The 24,059-nt window shown below is 40.6% G+C and overlaps 1 protein-coding gene across 5 annotated transcripts in view; it reads left to right on the top strand.

Moving 5' to 3' along the window:
• The first annotated feature begins 3,186 nt into the window (after positions 1 to 3,186).
• RALBP1 (ralA binding protein 1) overlaps positions 3,187 to 24,059 on the top strand; it is a 33,574-nt gene continuing 12,701 nt past the window's right edge. Inside the window, exons 1-3 of one of the 5 annotated variants that reach the window (XM_027650906.1) lie at positions 3,649 to 3,823; positions 6,797 to 6,991; positions 20,455 to 20,748. In XM_027650906.1, coding sequence (XP_027506707.1) covers positions 20,505 to 20,748 — 244 coding nt within the window. In that variant the 5' untranslated portion in view covers positions 3,649 to 3,823; positions 6,797 to 6,991; positions 20,455 to 20,504. Of the gene's footprint in view, positions 3,294 to 3,648; positions 3,828 to 6,796; positions 6,992 to 17,219; positions 17,371 to 20,454; positions 20,749 to 24,059 lie in introns of those variants that run through there. The other 4 variants (XM_027650902.1, XM_027650905.1, XM_027650904.1 and 1 more) reach the window with 4 other exon arrangements.

Genomic DNA, 24,059 nt, shown 5'->3' on the forward strand with positions numbered 1-24,059 from the left:
GCATTGGTCAGAGAACCTAACATTTTGCTGATCATACTATCTGTTGGGTTTTGCAAAGGAAACACTTGTATCAAGATTCCATATTCTCTTGGCACAACATCTCTCACCAAATCACCAGTACATCATTAAAGTTTGGGCTACTCATATAGACAAACATACTTGGATACAAAACGTTGCACAGAACAGAGCAAATTCCTTTCAGACAACTCTATCTACGATGTAAGAGTGGCCAAGACCCAAGTTTTCTTACACCCTCTTCATTGTTTAAGTATTTATAAATTTTCTTCCTGCTGCGGAGAACTTGGAATTATTTGGCTTTAAGCAACCTGTTCTAATGGAAGATATCCCCACCCCTGGCAGGGGGGGTTGGAACAAGGTGACCTTTAAAGTCCCTTCCAACCCAAACCATTCTGCGATTCTGTGACTCCTTAGTACTGCCCATGGGGGTATTTTAGGCAGAGTTCAGTGTCACACACTTTCTTAGCTCTCTTCTGCTCTGTGGTACTTTCTACAAACATCATACTTTTTTCCCCCCAAAGGCATTAATTCATTTACTACTTCTAGGTTTCCTGATGTATATTCAGGCTCATTTCACATGTTTGTTTCTGTATGAGGCCAACTAGTTTCTTTATGACTGCTGTATATTCCTTTATTGCTCATGAGAATTACACAGCATGTCTAAAGTTTATCCCAGAATGGTACGACCCACGTGGACTCCCATCTTTCTAAGACAAACTCAACCCCAGACTGGCTTTCTTGAAGCTGTAGAAGAAGGAAGGAATTATTCATTAACACAGCTATGCCTTTTCCATTTTTTTTTCACTGACTAAATGGTTTCTAAAGTTCCCCTCCATTACTATTTTATTGTGTTTATGAGGCTCAGGTGAGACTGAATTTCAAAGCAGAGAGCTTGCCACCTCTGAATCCTTGTTTCATTTTGTTCTTAAAGCAGTAAGAATTTACTGAGTGAATGTGGAGCATTTGGAGGGTGTAAGAAAGTGCCTGGGTCTGTGTAAGTTGGCCTCAGACCTCAGTAAGTTTTCTAAGTCAGAAATCATCCAAATGTGTTTCACACGGCAGTAAATTGGTATAGTCAGTACTGCACACAATTACTTGTTTGTCCTCAAAAACTGGGAGAAGATTCATTCTGGGTTCATTAGCTGATGGGCCCATTGTGCATGAACTTTTCTTGGCAAAGGCCTCTGATAACACCCATTCTTCAGAGCTGAGAGCCTCTGGCCACTGTCACTTCAAGTGGAGATCCTCACAGGCAATCATCCTGAATTACTATGGAATGTTACAGAACTAAATTTTTCTCTTCTTTTGCCAGGAGTAACGTGGGGTTTGTATAAAAAAAAAAGAGAAACACATTCAGCTGTGAAGTTAAGTAGCCCAGTGAACCCTTGCTGTTAAACTGCTTCTTCTGGAGAGGAGGAGGAGGTAGACTGGAAGTTGTGTGGTTATGTAATACGCAGTGGAGACAATATCCCTGTGCTCCAACACTAATCAGAGTGTTTACAACCCTCCCTTTTGTATCTTCTACTGAATAGCAGAAATTCCTGTGGGGGACCTTTTACATTACCGCAGGAGGTGGCACAAAGAGCTCATTTGACAGGGACTAAGCAGCATTGAATCTCAAGTGAATAAATGGAGCAGGTGGCACACTGCCACAGTATTAATGTGTCCAATAGGCTGGGGATTATGCTTGAGGCTGTGGGAATGAATCGGCCCTGCTTCTGGTTGAAACAAGTTCTTCTGTTGATGAAGAATCCTGAAAGGGATTCAAATTATGCAGGTGCTTAACATAACAGAAACTTGCATTGTAAGAGGCAAAAATTTGCAAAATTCCTTTCAGCATCACTGTAAACAGGATGCACATTTAGATGGAGATGTGTTCCTTGGCACAGGTTGCCTCAAGTCACATCCAGACTCCATTTCCTCATATTTCAGAGAGTGGCAGAGAGAGTGGGCAGCGACTCAAGGTCAGGTTTGTTATGCAGGATGAAGCCAAAGCCGAAGCCAACAGCTGCTCCCATGTGAGCTGAGGAGGCAGCCCAGGTGACCCCACCTATGGGGCTGTGTCTTGGGACTTGTAGTGTTCCCAGACGTCCCATTCTGACAATTATAATCTCACAACATGTTTGGCTGTACCCAGCTTTATCACTACTAACAGAATTACAGACTCCCAGAATGGGTCACATTGGAAGGGACCACAGTGGTCCCTTCCAACCTCTGGTCCAACCTCCCTGCTCAAGCAAGGTCATCCCAGAGCACATGGCATGGGATTGTGTCCAGATGGTTCTTGAGTATCTCCCATGAGGGAGACTTCACAACCCCTCTGGGCTCTGTCCCATGCTTGTTCACCCACGCAGTAAAGTTCTTCCTCATATTCAGGTGGAACTTCCTGTGCATCAGGTTCTGGCCGTTGCCTCTTGGCAACCCTAAGAGCTCGGCTCCATCCTTTTGGCACCTCCCTTCTGATACTTATAGACAGTTGTCTCTTGTTGAGGCTGAACAGGCCCAACTCTCTCAGTCTTGCCTCATTAGAGAGATGCTATAGTCCCTTGATCATCATTGCTGCCATTCATTGGATCTGCTTCAGGAGCTCCATGTCTCTCTTGTACTTAGGAGCCTAGAACTGGACACAGCACTCCAGATGTGGCCTCACCAGGGCTGGAGGGGCAGGATCACCTCCTCTAACCTGCTGTGAATGCTCTTCCCAATGCCCCCCAGGAACCCACTGGCCTTCTTGGCCACAAGGGCCACTGCTGGCTTAATGACCAAGGACCCTCGCGTTTCTCGTAAACCTCCCCAGAGGAGCGGTGAGGCCGCTGCCCGCCGGCCCTCGGCGGTTGCTGCGGAAGCTCCATACACATATCTCGGCTGTCCCCGCCGGGCAGGGAGGCAGGGAGGCCGGGCATCCCTCAGGCAGCGGCTTCAACAGCCACGGGGGCAGGAGAGGCACCGTCGCTCCCCCCTCGAGGCGCGCGGGCCGCTGGGAGCTGTAGTGCGGCGGCCGCAGCCGCCTCGCACCCCCCAGGCAGCGCCCCCCGGGATGAACTACAATTCCCGTCATACCCCGCGAGCGGCGAGACCAGCGCCTCCCGCCCCGCCCTCCTGGCCGCGCGGAGCGAGGCGGCGCGCATGCGCGGTGGCTGCAGCTCGCGCCGCTCCCCGGCCGTGCCTGCGAGCGCCGGGCGGCGGCGGCGCCGGGATGGGGCGCGAGGCGGGGCGTGCCCGCCGCGCCTGAGGCCGAGGCGGAGCCGCTGCGCCAGCGAGCGGGACCCCCGACGGTCAGTGCGGGGACGAAGGGGCGGCCGGCCCGGCCCGACACCCCCGTGGGGGGCGCAGGAGCCGTTCCGTGTCCGGGCGGGCGGGGGCGGAGGAGAGGAAGGGGGGGGACAACGAGCGGCGCGAGCCGCCACCTCCCCGTAGCGCGCGGCTCCCGGGTGGGGGAGGGGCCGGGCCAGGCTGCCCGCGCGCGGGGGGCGTGGCCGCGGAGGGCTCCACCCACTTCTCCATCTCCCTCTTCCTCCCTCCCTCCTCCTCCCTCCCTGCCTCTCTGTCCTCTCTCCCTTCCTTCCCTCCCTCCGTCCCTGCCTTCTTCCTCTCTCCCTCCTCCCTTCCGTCCCTCCCTCTCTCCTTCTTCTCCCTCCCCTCCCTCCCTCTCTCCCTCTTCGTGTTCACTTACCTCTCTCCGTGTTGTCCCTCCTGCCCCTAAGGGAACAGGCACCCTGTGGGACCTGTTTCCTGAAGCGTTTACTCCGTTTGGATCGTGCGGGGTTCGCTACAGCTCGGTCTCGGATGAGAGCTCTGCTGGACTGTGGGTTGGCTCCCCGCGGGGTTGTTTTGGGTTGGTGGGGGGTTTTTTTGGTGGGGAGGGAGAAATCAGGTTTTTTTATTCATCTGCCTTCCCCTAAAGGTCACATCTTTAAAAAAACCCAGAAAACTTACTGTTATTGTCATTTTTACACATCTAGTGTGGTTAACAGGTGCTAAGGATGCTGTTCCCTACCTGATAATGTTGTTTAAAAAGTGTGTGTGTTATTGTACATCACAGAACCACGGAATGCCTTGGGTTGGAAGGGACCCTAAAGATTATCTCGTTCCAAGGCCCCTGCCATGGGCTGGGAAACCTTCCAGTGGACTAGGTTGCTCCATCCAACCTGGCCTTTGAACACTTCCAGGGACATGTCAGTGTGTGATGTATGAGCAAATACATGACCCACTGATGAGGTCTTACTTTTAAGCACTTATGTATGTTAAAATGAGCAACAAAGAAAACATCAGCAATGCACATCGAAGGTGTCTGTTCATGAGGACAGTGTGGTTTGGATTCCCCCACCCAGTTGTCCCTGAGGTTAATGATCATCCTTAACGGGAAATAATAATTAATAGAAACAGGCTAAGGCCTTTTTGCCAGTTGCATAGGCCAGATTTGTGCAGGTCCCTTGTTCCAGCACAGCAGAACAGCCCTAATTGCATTCCTAAACGTGTTTCTCACCTGGAAAAGGCTTGAAGTGCTTACCATGAGAGTTCAGCACTGCCATAATGCACCCGTTCAGGGTGATGTTGAGGCTCTGTTGGATTTAATGGATGTAAATGTATTAATGATCTTAAAGGAGTGATCCCTTAGATTTGGGTTTTGGTGTCCTTTGAGGTGTTGCACACAGCTCATGGTGAATGATGCTGTGTGGCTTCTTCAGCTCATTTCGTTGGGGGCTGTGTAAAGTCCATACAGTGTGTGTGACATGCTTTGGAGGGGCTCTTTTCTAATGAGAAATAAAAAAAAGAGCCCTTCCAAGCTGTTGTAGTTTTGACTGTTTAGTACTTCTGAGTGTTTGAAATTTATTAACCCCCTTGCTGTACTGTTCTAGGTAATTATATAAAAAATGGAGTGTCTGTTATGGAGAAGCAGGGAACCTTACATTCCCTGTTCTAGGGATCTTTTTTCTGTCTTGGAGAAAATAAGTTGTATTCTGTAGTCTTGCCATGTCTGAAATGGAAGATAGGGATAGCTGCCTCCAAATTTTAATACTCCAGGTGCAACTTTGGCATCGTTCAGTCCTAGTTAAGGTGTGTTCAGGGGTGGAAGGGTAGATTTTGTGGTTTGGTTTGGTGGGGTTTTTTTCCCCAGAGGAAGGATTTCACTGTAAAATCCCTGATGTGATTGTAGTTATGCAGGGAACAAAGTTCTTTTTCTGTAGGGAAGCTTATTTCCATTTCTGTATGTGCATGTCTATGCCAGAATATATTGTCCTCAAACTGCAGTAACTGCATTCCTGCTTCAGAGCTGCATGGCTGGATTCTGCAGGTGTGCCTAAAGCAGAGCTGATGTGCCTGAGCTTTGGGGTTTGATCTCTGCTGTACCCTTTAGGCATACTTCCCTAATATGTTTTAGCTGTATTTTCTTACAGAAAAGATTTGCATATTTTCTAAGTTAACACTGCTGTTTCTTACAGGCTGTTTTTAGACTAACATGGAAGATGCTGCTGTTCAGCAATAAATAGCAACAAATGCAAATCTATTTTCCTTCTGTAAAGTTTGGTGTCATGCAGCTGGCCTCAAAATGCCAAAATATAGTATGACATTTACCTTCAGTTTATTATAGTATAGTATAGTATAGCAAAATTACTAAGCTTTTCTCTGAACTAATGTGTCTGATTATGTTGAATCAGTGAATGATTCACTACCCTTAAAACTAGATGTGGTTTGCCATGTGCCAGCTTCAGATTTTCACCTAAAGAATTCATCTCTTTCTGTTGTTTCCCGGAGCCTCATGGACCATAATTTTCAAATTGTTGGTCAAAAAAAAATTAAAAGTACATCAAACAGGCCCATAGTCGGGCTGGAAGCACCTTATGGAGTGGGAGACTTGTACTTAGGCTGCATCCCCAGACATGGTGGTCTTGGGGGTGACTGCTGTCCAAATGATGTGCATCCTCTGCCTGCCATGGCCAAAACCAGAAGGGTAAGGATGCAGGTTGAGTTTAGAGAAAGGAACAGTATGACATCTTTCCTGTTCATACTTATCTTTCCCAACCATCCCTCACTTTTTGGGTTTGATATCAGGGAATACAAACTTGGTAAAGCTGTGGACATATAGTAGACTGAAAAATATTTTGATGGTGGCGGCAACAGCAAATCTCTGAAACTGAATAGCAGCAGGGGTCCAGTGCTCCCTGCTTTTCTTTAGGCTGCAGTAGAAATTGGAGGATGACTGCTTACTTGGAGCAGGTGCTGGGAAGTGGGATGTGGAACGATGTATATGTATTACCCAAGTAAGGAGTGGTGATCCAGTTAGTCAGCTCACACAACACTCAACTCTAATATATCCGAAGAGCTGCTAGTTTTTTGTGTCCTGTTACTGGAAGATAATGTGCTAGGAAAAAGTGTTTTATTTAGGTTTCATCAGTAAAGTGCTGTGACACTAGTAGGGAAGAATTTGTGAAAAAGATAAATACGAAGTACAGTGGTTCTAGTGGATAGTAAGAAAGTAAATACCAAAGTTAATACCTAAACAAAATATGTCTGACCGAAAATATTTGGGAAAAATAACTGGGGTCTGTAGTGTTGTTTATTATTATTTGTGCATTAAAAAAGCAGTAGGCATCTCTTTTTCTTGTCTAATGATGAATTCCAAGTATGCAGGGGAGACTGAGATCTGCAAATTCGAAAACATGAGATTGCAGTGTTTAGAGTGATCAGTTCAGTACCTACGGGTGATATTTCTTTTGGTAATTAAATAAGATGTGTTTTAATAGAGAACAGGATCTGGTATTTTTTCCTAGTCTAGCTCCTGTGATACTAAGTAAACAAAAGTACAGATAATGAAGATGTCCCAGTTTCTTCCAGAAGTGGCTTGGCATAACATCCAGACTGAAAAATAGCAACTAATTATTTAATAAACACAAGTTTTATAACAATAAAGTAATAAAGAAAGAAAAAGTGCTCATCAGATGCTAAAACAACAATAATAATGTAGATCCGAGTAAGTATAGTGATATGTTAATATGTATCAATATTAATATGATATTTAGCCCAGTTAAAAAAAAAATTATTAGAAAAATGTTATATTTTAAATAATCAAATCTAGTGTTGTGTTCTGTGTGCAGAATAAAATTATGCAGTTATTCTGATATAATAATTGAAGTGTGTCACTTCATCTGTATTGGTGTGCCCTTAATTGTTAATAGTTTGCCATCTGTCCATTTATTTTAAGGAAGATACATGGAAATATAAACCTCAAGCAATCAATGTAACTTTGAAATTTCTTTAAAAGATGCTTTCTGATCCTTGGTGTTACACACTAATTTATGGTATGATCTTGTAGACAATCTGTGACTTGCTTCCATCCAGGCTACTACCTTCCCTGGAGGAAGCAGGGAATGGCTTAAGGATTCTTGCCAGCTACAGACCAACACAGAGCACAGTGCTGGGGAAGACCTTATCTAAAGGTGCAGAGATGCACTGTTTTGTCTGCTGGGGGCTAAGCTTTTTCGTGGGAGTAGGTCCTGCCCTCTCCTGCAGTACAGTGGAAGGAGCAGCAGCTTCTGAACCCGTAGGTGCACATTTCTCATTGCCATACTGCCTTCTTTATTCTCCTTCTTGCCCACAAGAAACAGAGCTTTTTTAGCCTGGCTATTCTGGTCTCTGGAGGCACACAAGGAAAGAAAGGGATGAGTGATGGCTGTTTGCGTGAGGTGGGAACAGCCAGATGGTTGCTGCAGAGGAAGAGTGAGGAGCGAGTGCTCGGTGGTAAGGTTTGACATTCCAAATCAAAATGCAGGTTTGGACCAAGCCAAAGATTATTTTAAGGAAAACAAATTTAGTTTTGGGTTGGTTGTTTTGTACGTTTGTTAGCAGTGAATAACTCTCCACTCGAGTCAATTCATAGTTATGTATAGATAAAATGTATTTTTGTTTCATTTTTATCCTCTGTAGAATGAAAATTTCGTGTGTTCCTGTGATCTAGGTTAAGGCAGCTCATGAAGTTTGCTTCCTGCTTTACAGTTCAGGAAGGTGCCTGGGCTTTTTGTGTTACAAGTAAATGATCTTTGTGGTAGAGGACAAGACATCTGGCAGAAAGGAGCTCTTGGGACTGAACATCTATCTCTGGTACTACCGAAGCTTGAGTTGGATACATGTTTTTTAAAAACACAATATATGATGATAATACTGTTAACTTGACACTTGTGGGAAAAGATCCATCACAGCTGACAAAAACTGCAGCTTCTCTTTTTCACAAAACATTTAGTAAGAATTCTGTGAGAATATCACTTCTCTTTAAAACCATACCTAACTTTGTAAAATAGGAGTTACACCTAAGAGTTTGAAGCTATAATTTTAATGTTTATCCTCTAATGACTTTTGTAAAGTTTAACATTTAACTTACCCTGGTAGTGAGGCTTGTTGCTGCTTTAACATTTCTAGCCTGCCCAGTTAAGTTTTTTAAATGTGAGCATCACCAGTCAAGGTGCAGAATTTTTTTGGATGTTAGCATGAAAATAAATTTTCACTGATTTTTATTAACATAAATTACATTGAATGCTAGATGTAAATTGTAATGTTAAACATACCAGGAATTAAACTCTTAATTTCATGGGATTAGTAGTGGTTTTCTATCATATTACTATGGAAGTCCATAATAATCAGTTATTGTTTCTCTATGTCCAGTATACTGCTTTCACATACTTAATACTGAGTCTATTAATTTAGTGTATAACTATTGATGAAAGATAATTAAGTTGGCAGATATTTTACTATATTTGTAATACTCTAACTCCAATAGATTTTAATATTGTGAACCAAATGCTATATAAAAGCATAATTCTAATCTGTACAAAACCTAAAGTACCTTTTTTTTTTTATAAATTGGATTCAAAGAAAAGTTTCATTTTCTCTTTTAATTTTCAGTTGTGGTGGCTTCAAAGGAAATGCTGTTCTTTTAAGATATCCTAAAGAGCTTTTCATATTTTATGGGATATTTTTAATTGATTGAATGGACTAAAACTGTAAGAGCTTGGGGGGAAAAACAGCAAGTGATTGAACAGATTTACCCAGAAACTCATTGGATTATTTCAATCTACTGGTTTTAGCTTTTCTTGTTCTTTAGATGTTTTAATCTTTAAAATTCTGTAAGTTTTCTTTGTGCTGGCCGCTTGCAAGTTAATCTTAGATGCAGAGAACTTTCAGAGGTCATGCTTCTGAAGTTATGATCCTGAAATCTGGGGTTGCAGTTCTCCAAAAGTTATGCGATGTGTACCCATGGCGAGCAGGTGTGTTTTTAGCAGTCATGTTTTGAAAAGGGTTTTAAACATTGTTGGGGGAAATGAAATGCAACTTTCCAGCTGAAAGAGGAAGTGATGAATACGCAGGATTCTTACTTTGCTGTCTGCATGGTTCAGTAAATTAATGTGACTGATATACTAAGATGTAGATTTAAATGTAACTTCCTCCACAGCAATAATTAAGAACTAATTTTCTGGCCATGTCTTTCACAAATGTATCTTTGAATATGCCCAAATTGGTATGCTCTACCAAAAAGCAATGGAAAAGTTGCATCAGTTTTATCTGCATCACTCCTTTTGTGTGCTGCAGTTTTATGATATTTTGTTTTATGATCAAGCTCGCTTGTGGTTTTCTTATTGTCTTCTTTTGGTTACTTGTTCTTTATAAATGCTTTAGTATGTAAGTTTTTAATATGTTATTTCGTCAAACTTTGAAGACATCCAAAAGATACGCAAACGTGTGTCGCAGAGGTTTGCAGTCAGTGAGTATGATTGGAACAGTCGGCTGTAAATGGATATTTTCTATGGGTAATTGCAGTTGGTGTGTTCTGGAACTTAAGTGCAAGGATTTCACCACTCTTAAAATTGCCTTGTCCCAGTGGAGGCAGTTTACCTTCTTTTTGGGGAGGGATTGGACAATGGCTGTCTTTTGCTTTACATATGCTGGGGCTTCCATTGAACTACCATTAAACTACCTACTCTAATTTTAATTAAAGTACCGTGACTTATGTTTAGACAAGGCTACACCACAGATTTGGGAATGGCAGTTAGAACTTATTTGGTCCTGTGCTATCAAATACTGAAGTTTTTCTCCATCTATCTGAAGCATACCTAGTTTTAGTGTCTTGTTTATGTTATTATTCAGTTTGTTTTTATTATATTTTGCAAGTAAGTTGGAAACTTCAATCAGTGTGTGTTTATTAAGGTACAGGGGGGTTTTTATGATACTCTCAAGACATAGGATTGCTGAAAATTACTACAGTAGGTGCTTAAAACTGAGCTGAATGAAACCTGTTTTAGAAAACATATGTGAATTTAATTTTAAATTCTAAGGATGTTTATACGTTTTTCTAGAGGGCTGGTGTTTTATGTAAGTTTTCTTGTAAGGGTGTTTGGCTAGGTAAATTGGCATAGAAGACAAATACTGTGAACTTGTGGGTCCTGCTGCTGTTTCAGTAATTGCCATTTTAATGAATGATGGATGACAGATTCCTGTTTCCCAGCCATTCTCTGAAGAGACCAGCAGCTGTCCCAAGATGCCACACCTTGCATTGGATGTATTTATGAATGCTTTCTGTGTTCACATGCATGACATTTTGCAACATCTCAGCCCTGGAGGTGGTGATGTTAATCATAATTAATAATCTACTGAGCTTGTAAATATTTAAATTGACTTTCCCCTTGGGTATTGAGTGAATAGAGGCACACGTGGAAAACAGAACTTGTTAATCCCATCTCTACATATGGTATTGAAAAAAATAACTAAAACTTCAGAAATTTGCTGAAAGGCTAAATACTTCATGTGATGTTGATGAAAATTGTCACTGGCATTGATGGAAATATGTCTGAAAAGAGGAGATGATATAGTCCTCCTTCTTGTGCAGAAACCATGCTAAAAATAAAAAAAAAAAAATTCTTTTCCATATAGCATGAGTTTGACAGACATCGACATCTATTGCAGCAGGTTCCACTGCTATAGACATAACAAGAATCAACAAAACAATTATTTTGTTGGCTTGTCTCAAAACAGATCTCCAAGTGAAACAAGCTGCATCAGAAAAAAAATCCTTGGGTAGGTAAAACTGCATTTGCAATAAGGGCTTGCTAAAAACTGCTGTACTGGGAGCACAGAAACAATATTCTCCTATCCATTATAGTTAAGTTGGGAAAACATTTGCGTGCAACTCAACCTGCACCTGATTTTACTCAAAATGGGCCTAATAAAACAACCAGTGAAAGCAGAAGGAGTCTTTCCTTTTGCTTTGGTTTCTAGGTCAATAACCATTGATGTCAGCTTGAACTTTTAAGCCAAAAAAGTGATGCAGATAGATATAGTTATCAAATAATCACTGAAAATAATCAGCAGATAGACATGGTTATTAAATAATCAGGAAAAATAATCAGAGAAGTTGTTATATAACCAGCTTTTCTAGATCAAAATCTTTCTTTACTTTCCCTTTCTTCTGTTACTTTAGAACGAATTTTGTCTCAACCACTGTAGTTCTGTTTAATATTCACTAAAAGTTGCATATGACTTACCTGTTACATTTGAACATGCAGGGTTTTAAACATGAAAAAGAATGGAAACTGGTCATCTGTGTCGTGTATCACTTGAAGAGATCCAAGCAAAGCTGTTCTTAGTTTCTCCTTATGTTGCAGAGTTGTCAGTTTGAGTGAGAGCCTGTAATTGATAGATCTCCTCATCTGTGTTCAATACATGGTGTCAAAAATTCAATGTAAAGCGTAAGGAACTTAATTTTCACAGTTTTAACCCCAAAGGTTTGCGTGCCACTAATGTACTTTCAAAACCTGCTTATTTCTGGGAATGATAAGGCCTTAGAATTGAATATTCTTTGCCTTTGGTAAGATAAACTAGATAGTTTGTACTGACCTTCCAGTTAAAGGATTATGAAGTGACTTCTGTAAAATTTACTTAATGCTGTTAGAAAATTCTATGAATAAAATCATGATGACAGTTCAGCCAATTCAGTGAAGAAGCATGGTACTTCTAATTGATTTTTCTATATCCAAGCTTAGAGATAATATCTCAATAGTGGATAAAAAAGCAGCACTGTCAGGATTCAGCGTGCAGTACTCCGTGCAGCATGTGTGCTCTGCCATTCCCTCCAGATACTGAGCGAGTTTGTGCAGTTGACAAAGAGTGGCAGGGCTTCGTCCGTACGGACTCTGTGTGCTGGTGGGTGGTGGCAAGTGGCTTTTGAAGGACTAACCAGCAGACACCAGATAAGTGGTGTCCGTGGGAGGCACATGGGTTCTGGTTTCTTTGTAATTGGCACGGGTAAGAAAGATGACAGTAAATGCAGCAGCATTTACATGCCTGTACATGTCAGCTGAGTGTGTTCTCAGGATTTCTACAGAGCTTGAACTCTACCTGCTGGCAGGAGCCTCATGTGTGTTACTGCATCTCCACTGCTGCTGTTGCATTTCCAAGTGAATTACTGCTGTCACAGAAATGCCAGTGCATTATTTTACACATTTCTGGTGTGTGGGCGTGTCCCACATTTGTTACCAATGTTAAATCCAAAGCAAAAAGTCTGTAATAATTGCTGTTTACCTTTGTTATTTCTAGCATTTTAGTATGTGTTAACTAGTGCACTCTTACAAAAACGCTCAAAACCATCAAAACTAGGCTTTTTAACTGGGTGATGGAACTGAATGCATAGAACTCTAGCCTCTGGGAAACTAGATTCCATTCTCTGTTGTTTGCTCTGTCACAGGTAGTCTGTAGATTCTCTTGAAAGAATAGCAGAAACTTAAAACTCCAGTAAAATATTTTATTCCAAATCCACTGGTTTCTCTTCTGCTTCATTTTGATTTTTTTTCACTCTGATGAACAGCACTTGCTCTTTTATTAGCATTTGTAGTAAATTGAGCTTAACAGTCAGGTTTAGGATGTTTTGGGTTTTTTTCAGTGACTCCACTAAATTGATAGCTGTTCTCAAGTTGGCTGTATGTTGGTGCTGGATGATGCTGTAGTTGAAATCTCTGATGGGGGGAATGCATCATTAAATAAACTCAGCCCAGGAACTGATTAAAGTATAAATATTAGTCTTAATTTGCTAAATCATCAGTTGCTATACCACTTGCTGCAGACCTTTACTGACTAGAGATTAGACAACTCTTCAAAAGACTTGTCAGAAAACGTGACTTGTAAAAAAAACTTGTGTACAGTCCCAAGGGCAAACAAAACCTGTGGTGTTACTATGCTTATAGTGATTGTTAAGAAAGTAAACTGCACACCTTTTGTTGTATTTTCCTACCTTCCTCTCTTAAGTGGTAAAAGCAAATCTTTCTGTTTTGTTTTACAGGCATTAGTGCTGGTACAAGTGGGAATTTGGAGAGGTGGACAGGAGAGAAGGGGCGGGGTTGTCCCATCAGGAATAATTCTAAGGCCAGTCTAAGCAATAGTGGGTATTATATATGTTGCACAGTGTGGTGTTTTTCAAAAGTATAGGAGGGTTCGTTCGCTGTGTTAGCAGGACAGTTGGTAACAGCTGTCAGTAGTTCAGCTTTTACCAAGTTACCACATCTGGGTTGAAAAGCCGGGTTTCAGAGGCTGGTGTTTAAAAATTCAAACAAAAAAGCATTAACCAAATTCTTCAAACTGTTTCTAAGAATTCATCTAGCAGGAAAAAAATCTCTTTCCTGTAATAACAAATATTTGGGCAATGAGGCAAACCTTTTTAATGCTGTTTGTAGTTTAGAATTTGTAAATTTGGCTGGAAAAGACAGCCCAGATTTCCTTGCTTATGTGTGGCCCATAATTTTCAGAACTCTTAATTAGAACTGAGTGTGGGAGAAACAAAACATGGCAAGGGAAACCCGGGAAACAGTGAGCAGCCAAGAGGTGAGGTTAGATGAGACACTGGGTGTGGAGAACAGGAATGGGGAAACTGGAATTGCACAGGTCTAGGAAGTGAACAAATGCTTGGTGAGGAGGAGTTTGTGAGATAGATGAGGTACAATCCTGATGGTGGAGGAACTGGACTGCAGGAGAGGGGAACGAAGAAGCTGATAGAGAGGGACTGAGCCTGGGAGGCAGTGGGACTAAACCATGAGTGGGAGACTAGTGTACTGGGCTTGAGTACTATTACTGGAGATACTGGATTACTTTGTGGTGACAAGACCATGGGAACCAGGAGCAGGATTCACAGGTGGTAAAAACAGGGAATTCTAAACAGTGGACCAGCACATTCCCGAGAACTTTGAAGAATGAGAAATTATTCTCAGGGTGGGCAGTAGTAGTTGCAGTGGAGGTGACTGGTTAGTCAAGATCCTCCTGCAGAAGTCAGGCCTGATTACAGTGCCCATCTGCCTTTTGATGTGGAGCCCAGACCTTCTGCTTGTTACTTGAGAAAGTTGTGATGTAAAGCAATTAAACAGCTCGTTACCTGGCCAGTTATTTCCAAGAATGCCTCATATGTGTGGTTGTGATCATAATACAGTGCACTGCTTTGAAACTGCTTCCATGAGAGTTGATTCAGCTGGGGAAAGGTCTGTGGCAGGGCTTGTTGCGATATCCCTGAAAGATAGGAATGAGCATGGGAGTCGCATGTGGCATAATTTGTGTAACCTCTGTATAAGGCTGTGGTTGTTACTCTAACAAAGATATGTGCCTAGGCTTTTCTCTTAGATTACCTGCTTTAGCTTGCTCTGGAACAAACAGTATGATGTAAATTGTCACGTCATCCCTCACCAGGGAAGTAGGATGTTATGTCAAAATAGGCAGTGTGACGGTGTAGCCATTGCAGGGGCAGTGTCATGGGGCCAGGGCTTCTCCCAGGCAGTTATGGTCCATCTCTTTTCAGGTGTGCTCTCTGCAGAGCAAAGCACTTAACACACACTCACACAACCCCCAGGAGTCCAATTGTTGTTTTTTCCAAGATGTCTGTTGGAAACAGTGTGCGAATTGCCTCCTGACGGAGCTCTACAGAATTTGTAGGCTGGGGGCTGTAGTACTGTTTCCCCTGAAGTGAACCAAACTGGAAGGCACGTGCTACCTCATATCTGGAGATTTTATCTTCATGCAATTATATAAGCCTTTATCACAATGGGATTGGGAACCTTGTTTCTGGTATTTCTAAAATGTTTAGGGTATTATTTAATTATTTGTTTTAAGACTGACCCTCTGTTCACTGGATGGATTATTGAAGACCTGGAATACCCTCAATAATAGGGAATTACCTGGATGCAGCTGCATATTCTAAATGTGAGCAGGCTCCTCCAAGAGTCCACTCAAACATGGATGTGGTCTAAAGCTCACTGATTGTCAACAGCTAAGTAGTTTTGTGTATTATTGTGTCGCTCCTTCTGAGCTGGTATGGACTCTCAGAGCACAACTTGAAATACTTGGGATGGTGCTGTGATTGCGGCAGACTTTGTCTGCCTACAGGTAAATGAGAGAACACACAAAAGCTGTTTATGTTACTTTTAGAGCTGATTTGATGCTGACATTATTTTTGAATGTACAGCTTGCTCCTCTGCAGCTTCAATTGTATGATTGCACACTCTCCTTCGAAGTAGATTTTCTAACATTCTGATAGGATCACATATGCTGTAAAGTAATCTGAGGTTTAGGAGCTGAATGCTGCTAAACAGTTTGTATTTTATTCTCCTTATCCAAAAAAATTTTGCTAAGTCCCTTCTTGAGGCTTTAATTCTTGCCAGCTATGAAGAGTGTGTGACTCACAAGGGAGTTACTTAACGCTGTGTTTGTGTGATTACTCGTGACTTGCTTTGCCTGTCTACATGAAGTACTTCCCTATTCCTTCTCCTTTCATGGCCATGTTGCCTTATTAAAGAAAGGAAAGGGTTCTGTTTTTGTACCTGGCTACTGCTTGTTAAATGGAACAGATGGCCTCTGATGTCATTTTGACACTTGACTGTATGGCAGCATTTCAGTCTAAGAAATGTTCAAGTGAAAGCAGTGATTTGTATTAAGCCTTTCAGTATGTTGGAAAAAGTGCAATAGATACAGAACTTAGATGTGACACAGACCCTGTATAGTCTTGATGAATAACTTCTAACTCAGACTTCTCATCTTATTGAAAAGTCTCAGCAGTTATATGAGTACCACTCATGGTTTCCGAAGTGTTTTGACATACTTAGACCACAGATGGTGGTTTTTATTCTTTCCTCTTATAGTTCATTACTTTCCAAAATGGAGCTGTGTTTGTTACAGGATAATTTTTGTCTAAACCTGATGTGCCTCATTTCTTCAAGTACTATCAGATTCTTAAACATGTCCAGATCTTTTGGACTGAAGGTCCGTGATGATGAGGTACTGCTGTTCTCTCAGCCTTGCTTTTGGGTAGTTCTGACAGAGCAGGTACTGGTAGCTGAGTGAGAGTCCCCACTCTGCCTCCATCCTTTGATTACTGACTTCTTGGGATTATTTTCAGTGTAACACCCAGATATTCAGAGGGTGTCTGTTTGTGCCAAAATGGAATGACCTGGGGACACCCACTGTGCTTCACATGTGGTCTTGCATAATGCTTGTTGCAGAAAAACTCCATGTCCTCCATTCCGCCCAGCAGCTTTACAAAATAACATCTGTGCATGAAATCACCTGCTGTAGTTTGCTTCTGCTGTTGCAATTGGTTACAAGGCAGAAAGTCACAATAGACTCAGTGCAAAACAGAAATAATGGAGCCTTCTGTACTGAATGAAAAGCTGTGAGTTCGGTCTTTCAAACTGTGCCTCTCTTTAATGTGTTCGTGCCTAGATGACACACTGTTACAAGTGAGACCTGTTAAAGTTGGCTGTCATGTCTCTCTTGTCTTCTCTTTTCTATGGTTTTCTAAACCTCATCTTTACTTACTAGATATGTAGCTCAGACTGAATTTTTTTAGGAAAGAGTTCAGTTATTTTCAAAAATGACGCTTGGAAAACCACATTATTTTGCCTATGCAGGCATCTTTCTTCCTTTCCCCAGCTCACTTTCCCGTGCTTGGTGTATGATCTAGAATGATGGTAATGGTGTGATGTGTAAGAAGTTTTGTGTTAGTGACATACTTTATTTCCATGTTTAAAATGTCTTATAATTTAGTCTTTCCTTGGGGGATAGAGGAAAGGTCACAATTCTGCACATGTTCAGTGAAGGCTTATTTTTGACATTCAGTTATTCTGCAGGCTTGACTCAATGTTGAGCAGGAAGATGGTTCAAGAAACTGCATTTTGGGAGTACTGGAAAAAGTAGCGAGGTCCGAGGAGGTGCTTGAACTGCAAGAAGCTCTCTGGTGCTGTCATGTAGCAGCATTTGTGGTTCCTGTGGAAGCAGAATCAAATGTCAAGTGAACGAGAAGTGGTGGGTGTCAAGGAGTGTTCTGTTGGTAGGGAGGTAAGGAAGAAGGTGACTTCTTGTGATACTAGGGAGAGAATGAGAGCCCGTAGGAGAAATGGGGACAAGATGAGAAATGAGGTAGATAATCATGAGGAAACAAAAGACTGCAGCAGAGAACAACATCCAGAATAGAAGAAACAGAGGAAGAAAAGGGAGTAGTTTATCTACAAGAAAGCAGTCTGCAGCAGGAGAGTAGGAACTACCTAAAGAACAAGATGAGGGGAAAGTGGGAGACTGAACTTGGGTCACAGAGACCAAAGCAGATGAAGATTATGTTGTGTGTGATACACTGAGGGTGAAAAAAGAGTACTGAGTCAAGACAAGAACCGTGGGAGTACTGACACTGGGTAGTAAAGAAGTCAAAGCTTTATGTTGTGACAAAGATACTACGAATTATTTGAAGTCTGAGGAGATGAAGTTTTGCATGCAGAATCACAAAACAGAGCTGCCCAAAGAGGGAGGTTGCACTCCTGTCACTGTGGTTCTGCTACTTCTCTGTTTGTCACTGTTAGTGCTTGTTGAGCTCTTCCACACACCAGCTCAGCAGCAGAAGCCTGTTGGAGCAGCCAGCAACTTGAGTCATCTCACAAAGGGACCTTGAGAGAACAAACTACTATAATTGGAGGCAGGGGAGAGTTAATGGGGGGGGGTATGGCCTCATGTGGTAGAAGTGAGCTCTTAAATCTCCTGACAGATGAGAACTGTAAAGGTGAGGGAAAGCAGTCTGAAGGAGGGAACCTGCTGCAGAGGAGAGGCAGGACTGCAGCAGTAACAGATTGGGAAGAAAGGGTCAAGTCTGAGAGGGAGAAGTTGGCAGAAGACTGAGCCTGTTGGAAATGTTCCTTCTCAGAATGCCTAGAAGATCCCTGATTTTTTCAGTTTCACCATTTATTTGTCAGAAAAAATTGTAAAAGCGAGAGGAAAAGTGTGGATTTCTATGGCAGTAATACATTAACATCCATTAGCAAAAGTGGAAGAGGTTTTTGCAGTAGGCTTAAAGGCTCTCATTCTGCTGATACATCATGATATAATTTGAGCATTCTAGAATTTCTCCCTTATTTAAAGGCCTAGGAAATTATGCATATAGGAAAGTAATTCTTCTTTAAGCTGTAAAATAAAAAAAATTAAACCTAAATGCAGTCTTAATTTGTTGCATTTACAAATATACGCCATTATCTTTATTTTTAGCTAGTCTCTGCTTTAGCCAAAATAAAGAATGAACAGTATTAAAAGACCTCATGAATATTTTGTTTCTCATCATAATTCTGTGTCTTACTGTGCCCTATTCAAATTCTGATCTGAGTAACTGATAATTTCCATAAGCACTGTGAGTGATCTCCTGTAGTGAGGTACTAGTGCATACATACATTAAAATTTCACTCTGATCTGTATACAGGGAGCTGAAGGATGAGAATTAAAAAACTGAGATAAAAAATTGCATCCCCAAAAAAATAAACCAACCACCCTCCCCAAAACCCACTTAGCTGGACACATCTCTAATTATTAACCTGGCAGAACACAATTCTGTGTTATATTTTTTCTGTATGCTACCAATCTGTAAATAAAACCCTGGGGGTTGAGTGATACTGCTGAACAGTGTTGTGGAATGTATGGGCTAAGTCTGTCTTAATCCCAGAAGCTCTGCTGGGTTCCAGAAGCAAAGCCTGTGTGTCCTCATTTTCCAGGGTGATGGTCTGTGCCTTTGCAATGACCTTGTTCTTTCCTTCTGTGCACTTGCCCACCTTGTCCACTCTAAACATGGACTGATTTGTAGGTACCATCCATCCTGTTCATTTAAAAAAACTTTATGCAATATTTCTAATTTAATTCCATTAATTATTATTGAAATACCGTCTGTTGTTTAGCAGCTGCTGGTGGGGTGGTTTTGGTTCTGTTTTTCTTGGAGCAGGGCTGAGGGATTGGTTATGAAATGCAAACAGGTGCTGTGCAGGAATTTTACAGATCATTCTGATACTGAGATGAGATGCAATAGTATTACCAGTCTTTGTCATTGGCAATACTGAAAATGCTTATATAGTTGAAAATTTTGACCTTTTTTGATAGCTGTAATTCTGAAGCTTTAGATACCTGGACATTTTTCATGAAATCCCATGTTTGAGCATGCCATTTACTTGTTTAAATACAGTATCAAATAAGCATGACAGAGGAGTATTTGATATCAATTAAAAATATAACAAAATACAACAAAATCCTTTGTGACCGTTTAGATACAAGGGGCCAAGTTCAACCAAGTGGACTCCAGAGGTGTGATGTCCCATACAGCATACCTGTTCTGTGGAATTTCTGAAATTTGTCTGTACTAGGAAGAGGCTTTTTGCTTACAAGTTCCACTGCTGAGAATTTATGTATTGGTTTCCTTCAGTAATTTTTTTTATTATCATTTATTTGTCTGTAACTCTCAAGCAAATGTACCAGCATCTGGGTGCAGATAACCTGATATAACCTCTTCAAAGGTGAAGTTGTAGTGTACCAGAAAAACTTTATCATTCTTTTACCTTCTTTAATTTGCATTTGCATAATTAAAAGATGGATTTGCTTTGACTCTATTTATTTTATTTTTTTTTCCCCTTTATTGCAACAGGCTAGGCGAGTTCTTGTTTGCATCTATAAAATCTGCTTGGGAAAGATGAAAATCATCTTTGCCTTAAGGGCAGTGCTCACAAACACTCTGAGCTTCCAGACAAATCCATTTTATGTCAAAAACTTAAAGTTAGCTGACTATTTGTAGTAATTTTTAGCAATCAGTATGCAAGATGCCTGTGAATTTTGTAAGAATTATTTCAACTGTTAAAGTGTTCTGATACTTAAATATATATTTTATCTGCTATAAAGTAGAAATGGCTAAAATAGCAGCTCTCATATTATGTTAATATGGCTTAGGAGTTAATGAACAGATTCGGCAAACGCTGAGCTGATGTTGTGTTGCTGTGTCTTGACATAAGTTGGAAGATTCATTGTAGAAGGTGGTGTTTGTGATTTCAGGATAGAGCTCTAAACAAGGGGTTCTGAAATTCATTGATTAAAATAGTGTGGGTTTCTTTTTGTTTTCCCCTGCTGCAGGTGTGATGGACAGGTAGCAGAAGATTTCGCTTTGATATCAGGGAATCAGAATGACCGAGTGCTTCCTGCCTCCCACCAGCAGCCCCAGTGAACACCGTCGGGTAGAGCACAGTGGGGGTCTTGCCCGTACTCCCAGCTCTGAAGAAATCAGTCCTACAAAATTCCCTGGATTGTACCGCACCGGTGAGCCTTCACCCCCTCATGACAGCTTACATGAGCCTCCAGATATAATATCTGATGATGAAAAGGAGCATGGGAAGAAGAAAGGAAAATTTAAGAAAAAAGAAAAAAGAAGTGAGTAGACAACTTCTCTTTGTAATTTGATGCTTTTAATGTTTCTTTCTTTCTCTCTCTCTCAAAATTGCTTAGTATTCCCACTGGGTTTTTTTGAACTTGTTTAGGTGTGAAGGAAGTTAACTTGTTACAAACAGGCCTTGTGCAGGACCTATATCTCTTTCAGAAAAACCGACGCCTTAACCAAACAGTTGGTTTTGGTTTTTGTTGCACAGATACAGGTACCAAAAGTGTGCCCAGAGTTACTAAGAAATTGTGTTTATCCAAAACCTTTAATGATGCATTGATAAATGCCTTGCATGGGTTTTTCTAATCTCATTATCGGTTCACGTTCTACGTGGAGGTTTTCAAATGTATTTCCAAATAGGTCCTTTTTTAATTGTAGCTGAGGTGCTGTCTAAAATAAAACTGTATGTTTGACCTGAATCTTATACTTGGAAATTTGGAAGAGTCACTTTCAACAACTTTAACCTTTTTTCCATGTGTCTCCCGTACCTTTTCAAATTTTCATGTGCACACTACACCATTATTTGGGGAGTAGTAAAATCTGTGACCTTCTTTTCTCTAGCTTCTCAGTTTACTCTGATCATGCAGGTTCCTCCACAGTGCCAAAGTATTATTGCAGAGGTCAAAAATATGCAAACCAGCACTGAGATCTGAATTTTCCAGAAGTGACAGAGCAAAGGTTAGAAGAAAGTAGAGCTTTGACTATATAATCCATTCTTTGTCTTTCTCCAAAACAACAGAAACCTTACCTTCCACCTTTAGATTTGTGCAGAAAATTTTGGAAACGTGCAAGATTTTATTCAAGAATGTTTTTCTACATATTCCGAAAGAACAAAGCACTTGGAAATACTGAGCTGATAACTTAACTCTCTCAGTACCAGAGACACTTACTGTTCAAGTCTCTCAAACCTAAATATCACATCCTACGTGCTAGTGCTTTTTAACTGACATTTGTTTTAGCACAATTTCAAAATAATGTTCCTCTTCAATACCTCTATCTTTGATGTCAGTGTATCTTGCTACTTCTTACATGTGGAATTTGGAAGATCAGAAACAACGAGACAGCACACAGTATGCTGTTGGAATTAATATGGTGACTGTAACGTGCATGCACATACTTAAATAATTACTCTTTAATAATTTGCTGTCACTGCTTTTAATCAAAGCAGTTTCCTGGAATACAGGAATTGTTTCTACTGCAGTTCAGAAGGACTATTCCTGCTTTAACTAAAAACCGTGTGCTTGAAGAATACTGTAACTGAAAAATGCATCCTCAGGTAAAAACCAAGAGTTGAAATTCCTACAAGTTTTAACAAAAATGATTCGTTTTTCTCTAATGTAAACAACAGTAACCTAATAGAGATTACTGAATTGGTGATGAAAATTCGTTGCTGATTGGCTGGGTCTAAATTCAGGCTATCAGTATTTGCTTTTTTTTTTTGCAAACAAGCTTTCTGTTATAGTTCTGCATTGCACACCTCTAAATTTGGTAGAGATCAGCGTTATCCATCATGTGGGTTTCTTTGTGGTTGAATTCAGCATGGCTCATGGTGATAATCTAAATGAAGGCTGTTGTTTAAGAGGAAAAATGCTTCTTCAGCAAATCCATGCAGGTCTGTGCACACTAGCACAGTAGCTGCTTTCTTCTGCAAGAAATTGCAACACATTTTATAGCTGATTTAAAGCAGTTCTTGTTACTTAAAAGACACCTTGAAGGTATGAAAAATCCTCAAAGAACACAAAAATGTAAAACATAGGAAGAACCAAATCATCTCTTGCAACTCTAATGTAAAAAGTATTCATCGTTTCTTAGCCCTAATACATATCTGTCATGTAATTGCTGGTCAGATAGAACAGTGAGTTACATACAAAGCTTTCAGTACATCTCATACAGTCCAAAAGTAGTCATTATTGTAAATATGCCCTGAACAGGCATTTTGCTTGTGTAAATGACAAGGGTTCTTTACAGTTGCTTATCATGGTTGATTTTTAAGAGTTTCCTTCTAGCTTTGACATTTTTTATTCCTCCCATACTTCTGATTCTTCAGTTTCTTCCAACTTTTAAATTCTGTTACATGTGTTCAGATTCTTTCTTTTCATATTTTTTGACTACCTGCTTTGATTTTGGACAACCTGCCATGATCATGTAGTTTGGGGCTTAAACAAATATAACTGAACATGTCAGTATAAAAACAACAAGTGGACATTACATTGTGGCAGAGTTTGTTGAATTTGCAATTAGTGAACTAATGACAAGGTCATCCTAACTCCTGAAACTGTAACTGTACCTTGGGCTATTTTGATAATACTCTAAATGTAAACTTCAGTAGTGCTTGAAGCACAGGAGGGTTTATAGAGAGGGAAGGATAAATATCCCACAGTTATTCATTTTAGTTTTTTAGGTCAATCCTGTTTTCAAGAGCGATGCACTCTTATCTTCATTATTAGTACCTTTATCAAAAAAGCATTTTTTCCTATGTGGTTAATATAATGATTTGATATTTTTCATGTTAATGGCAGTAATCTAATAATACACAGCAATTATTCTGGAGGAAAAATGCTAGAAATGTTTTGGAGATAATAGAAAATTAAATGGAATATTGTTTTTTACATGGAACGTCAACTGCTAGAAAAGTATCTCAGCCACTAATTTCTATTCTCCACTCCTCTGTGATAGACTGGGTGTTGGTTGGCTGTGGAGTGAGTTAGATTAGGGGATTTATTAGGGATTAAAAGGAATTTTCTTTTTAGTGGCATAGTTTTAAATGAGATCTGTTCCCTGATAGAATCAGAACTTGTACTGTGACAGCAGGAGAGCAAAAATGGATCTGTTTTAGGCAGTAATGGATTATCTGAGACAGTGACCAATGTAATTGATTTTTTTTTTTAATGTTTAAATACCTGTCAGTAATCATGTGTTGATACAGTCATAAAATATGCAGTTCCTTGCAAAAGAAAAAGGTTATAAGAAATACTTAAGAAGAAGCATCTGTTCTACCCATTAGAGTTTCTGTAGATAAAGAGTCTGTATGTGGTAGATCTTACTCTTGCTTATTCTTTTTACTTCTGAGATTGATGCTGTTGGACGGGATGGGTTCGATATGCAGCTAGGATTTTTTTGTTTGGAATAATTTTCTTATTTTTAATATAATTCTTAGGAAAATCTGGAGTTGATTGAATAATAAACCAAACTGTCTTTTGAAGGAACAGTAGTATAACTAGTATGAACTCTTCTGAAATTTTCAGGAAATATTTTTGAAGGCCAAATCTCTAATGTGTTGGCCAGGAGGTCCAACTGTTCTTTT

Source organism: Corapipo altera, unplaced genomic scaffold (assembly GCF_003945725.1).
Source record: "Corapipo altera isolate COAL_440 unplaced genomic scaffold, ASM394572v1 24, whole genome shotgun sequence".
In the NCBI taxonomy this organism is placed as follows: domain Eukaryota; kingdom Metazoa; phylum Chordata; class Aves; order Passeriformes; family Pipridae; genus Corapipo; species Corapipo altera.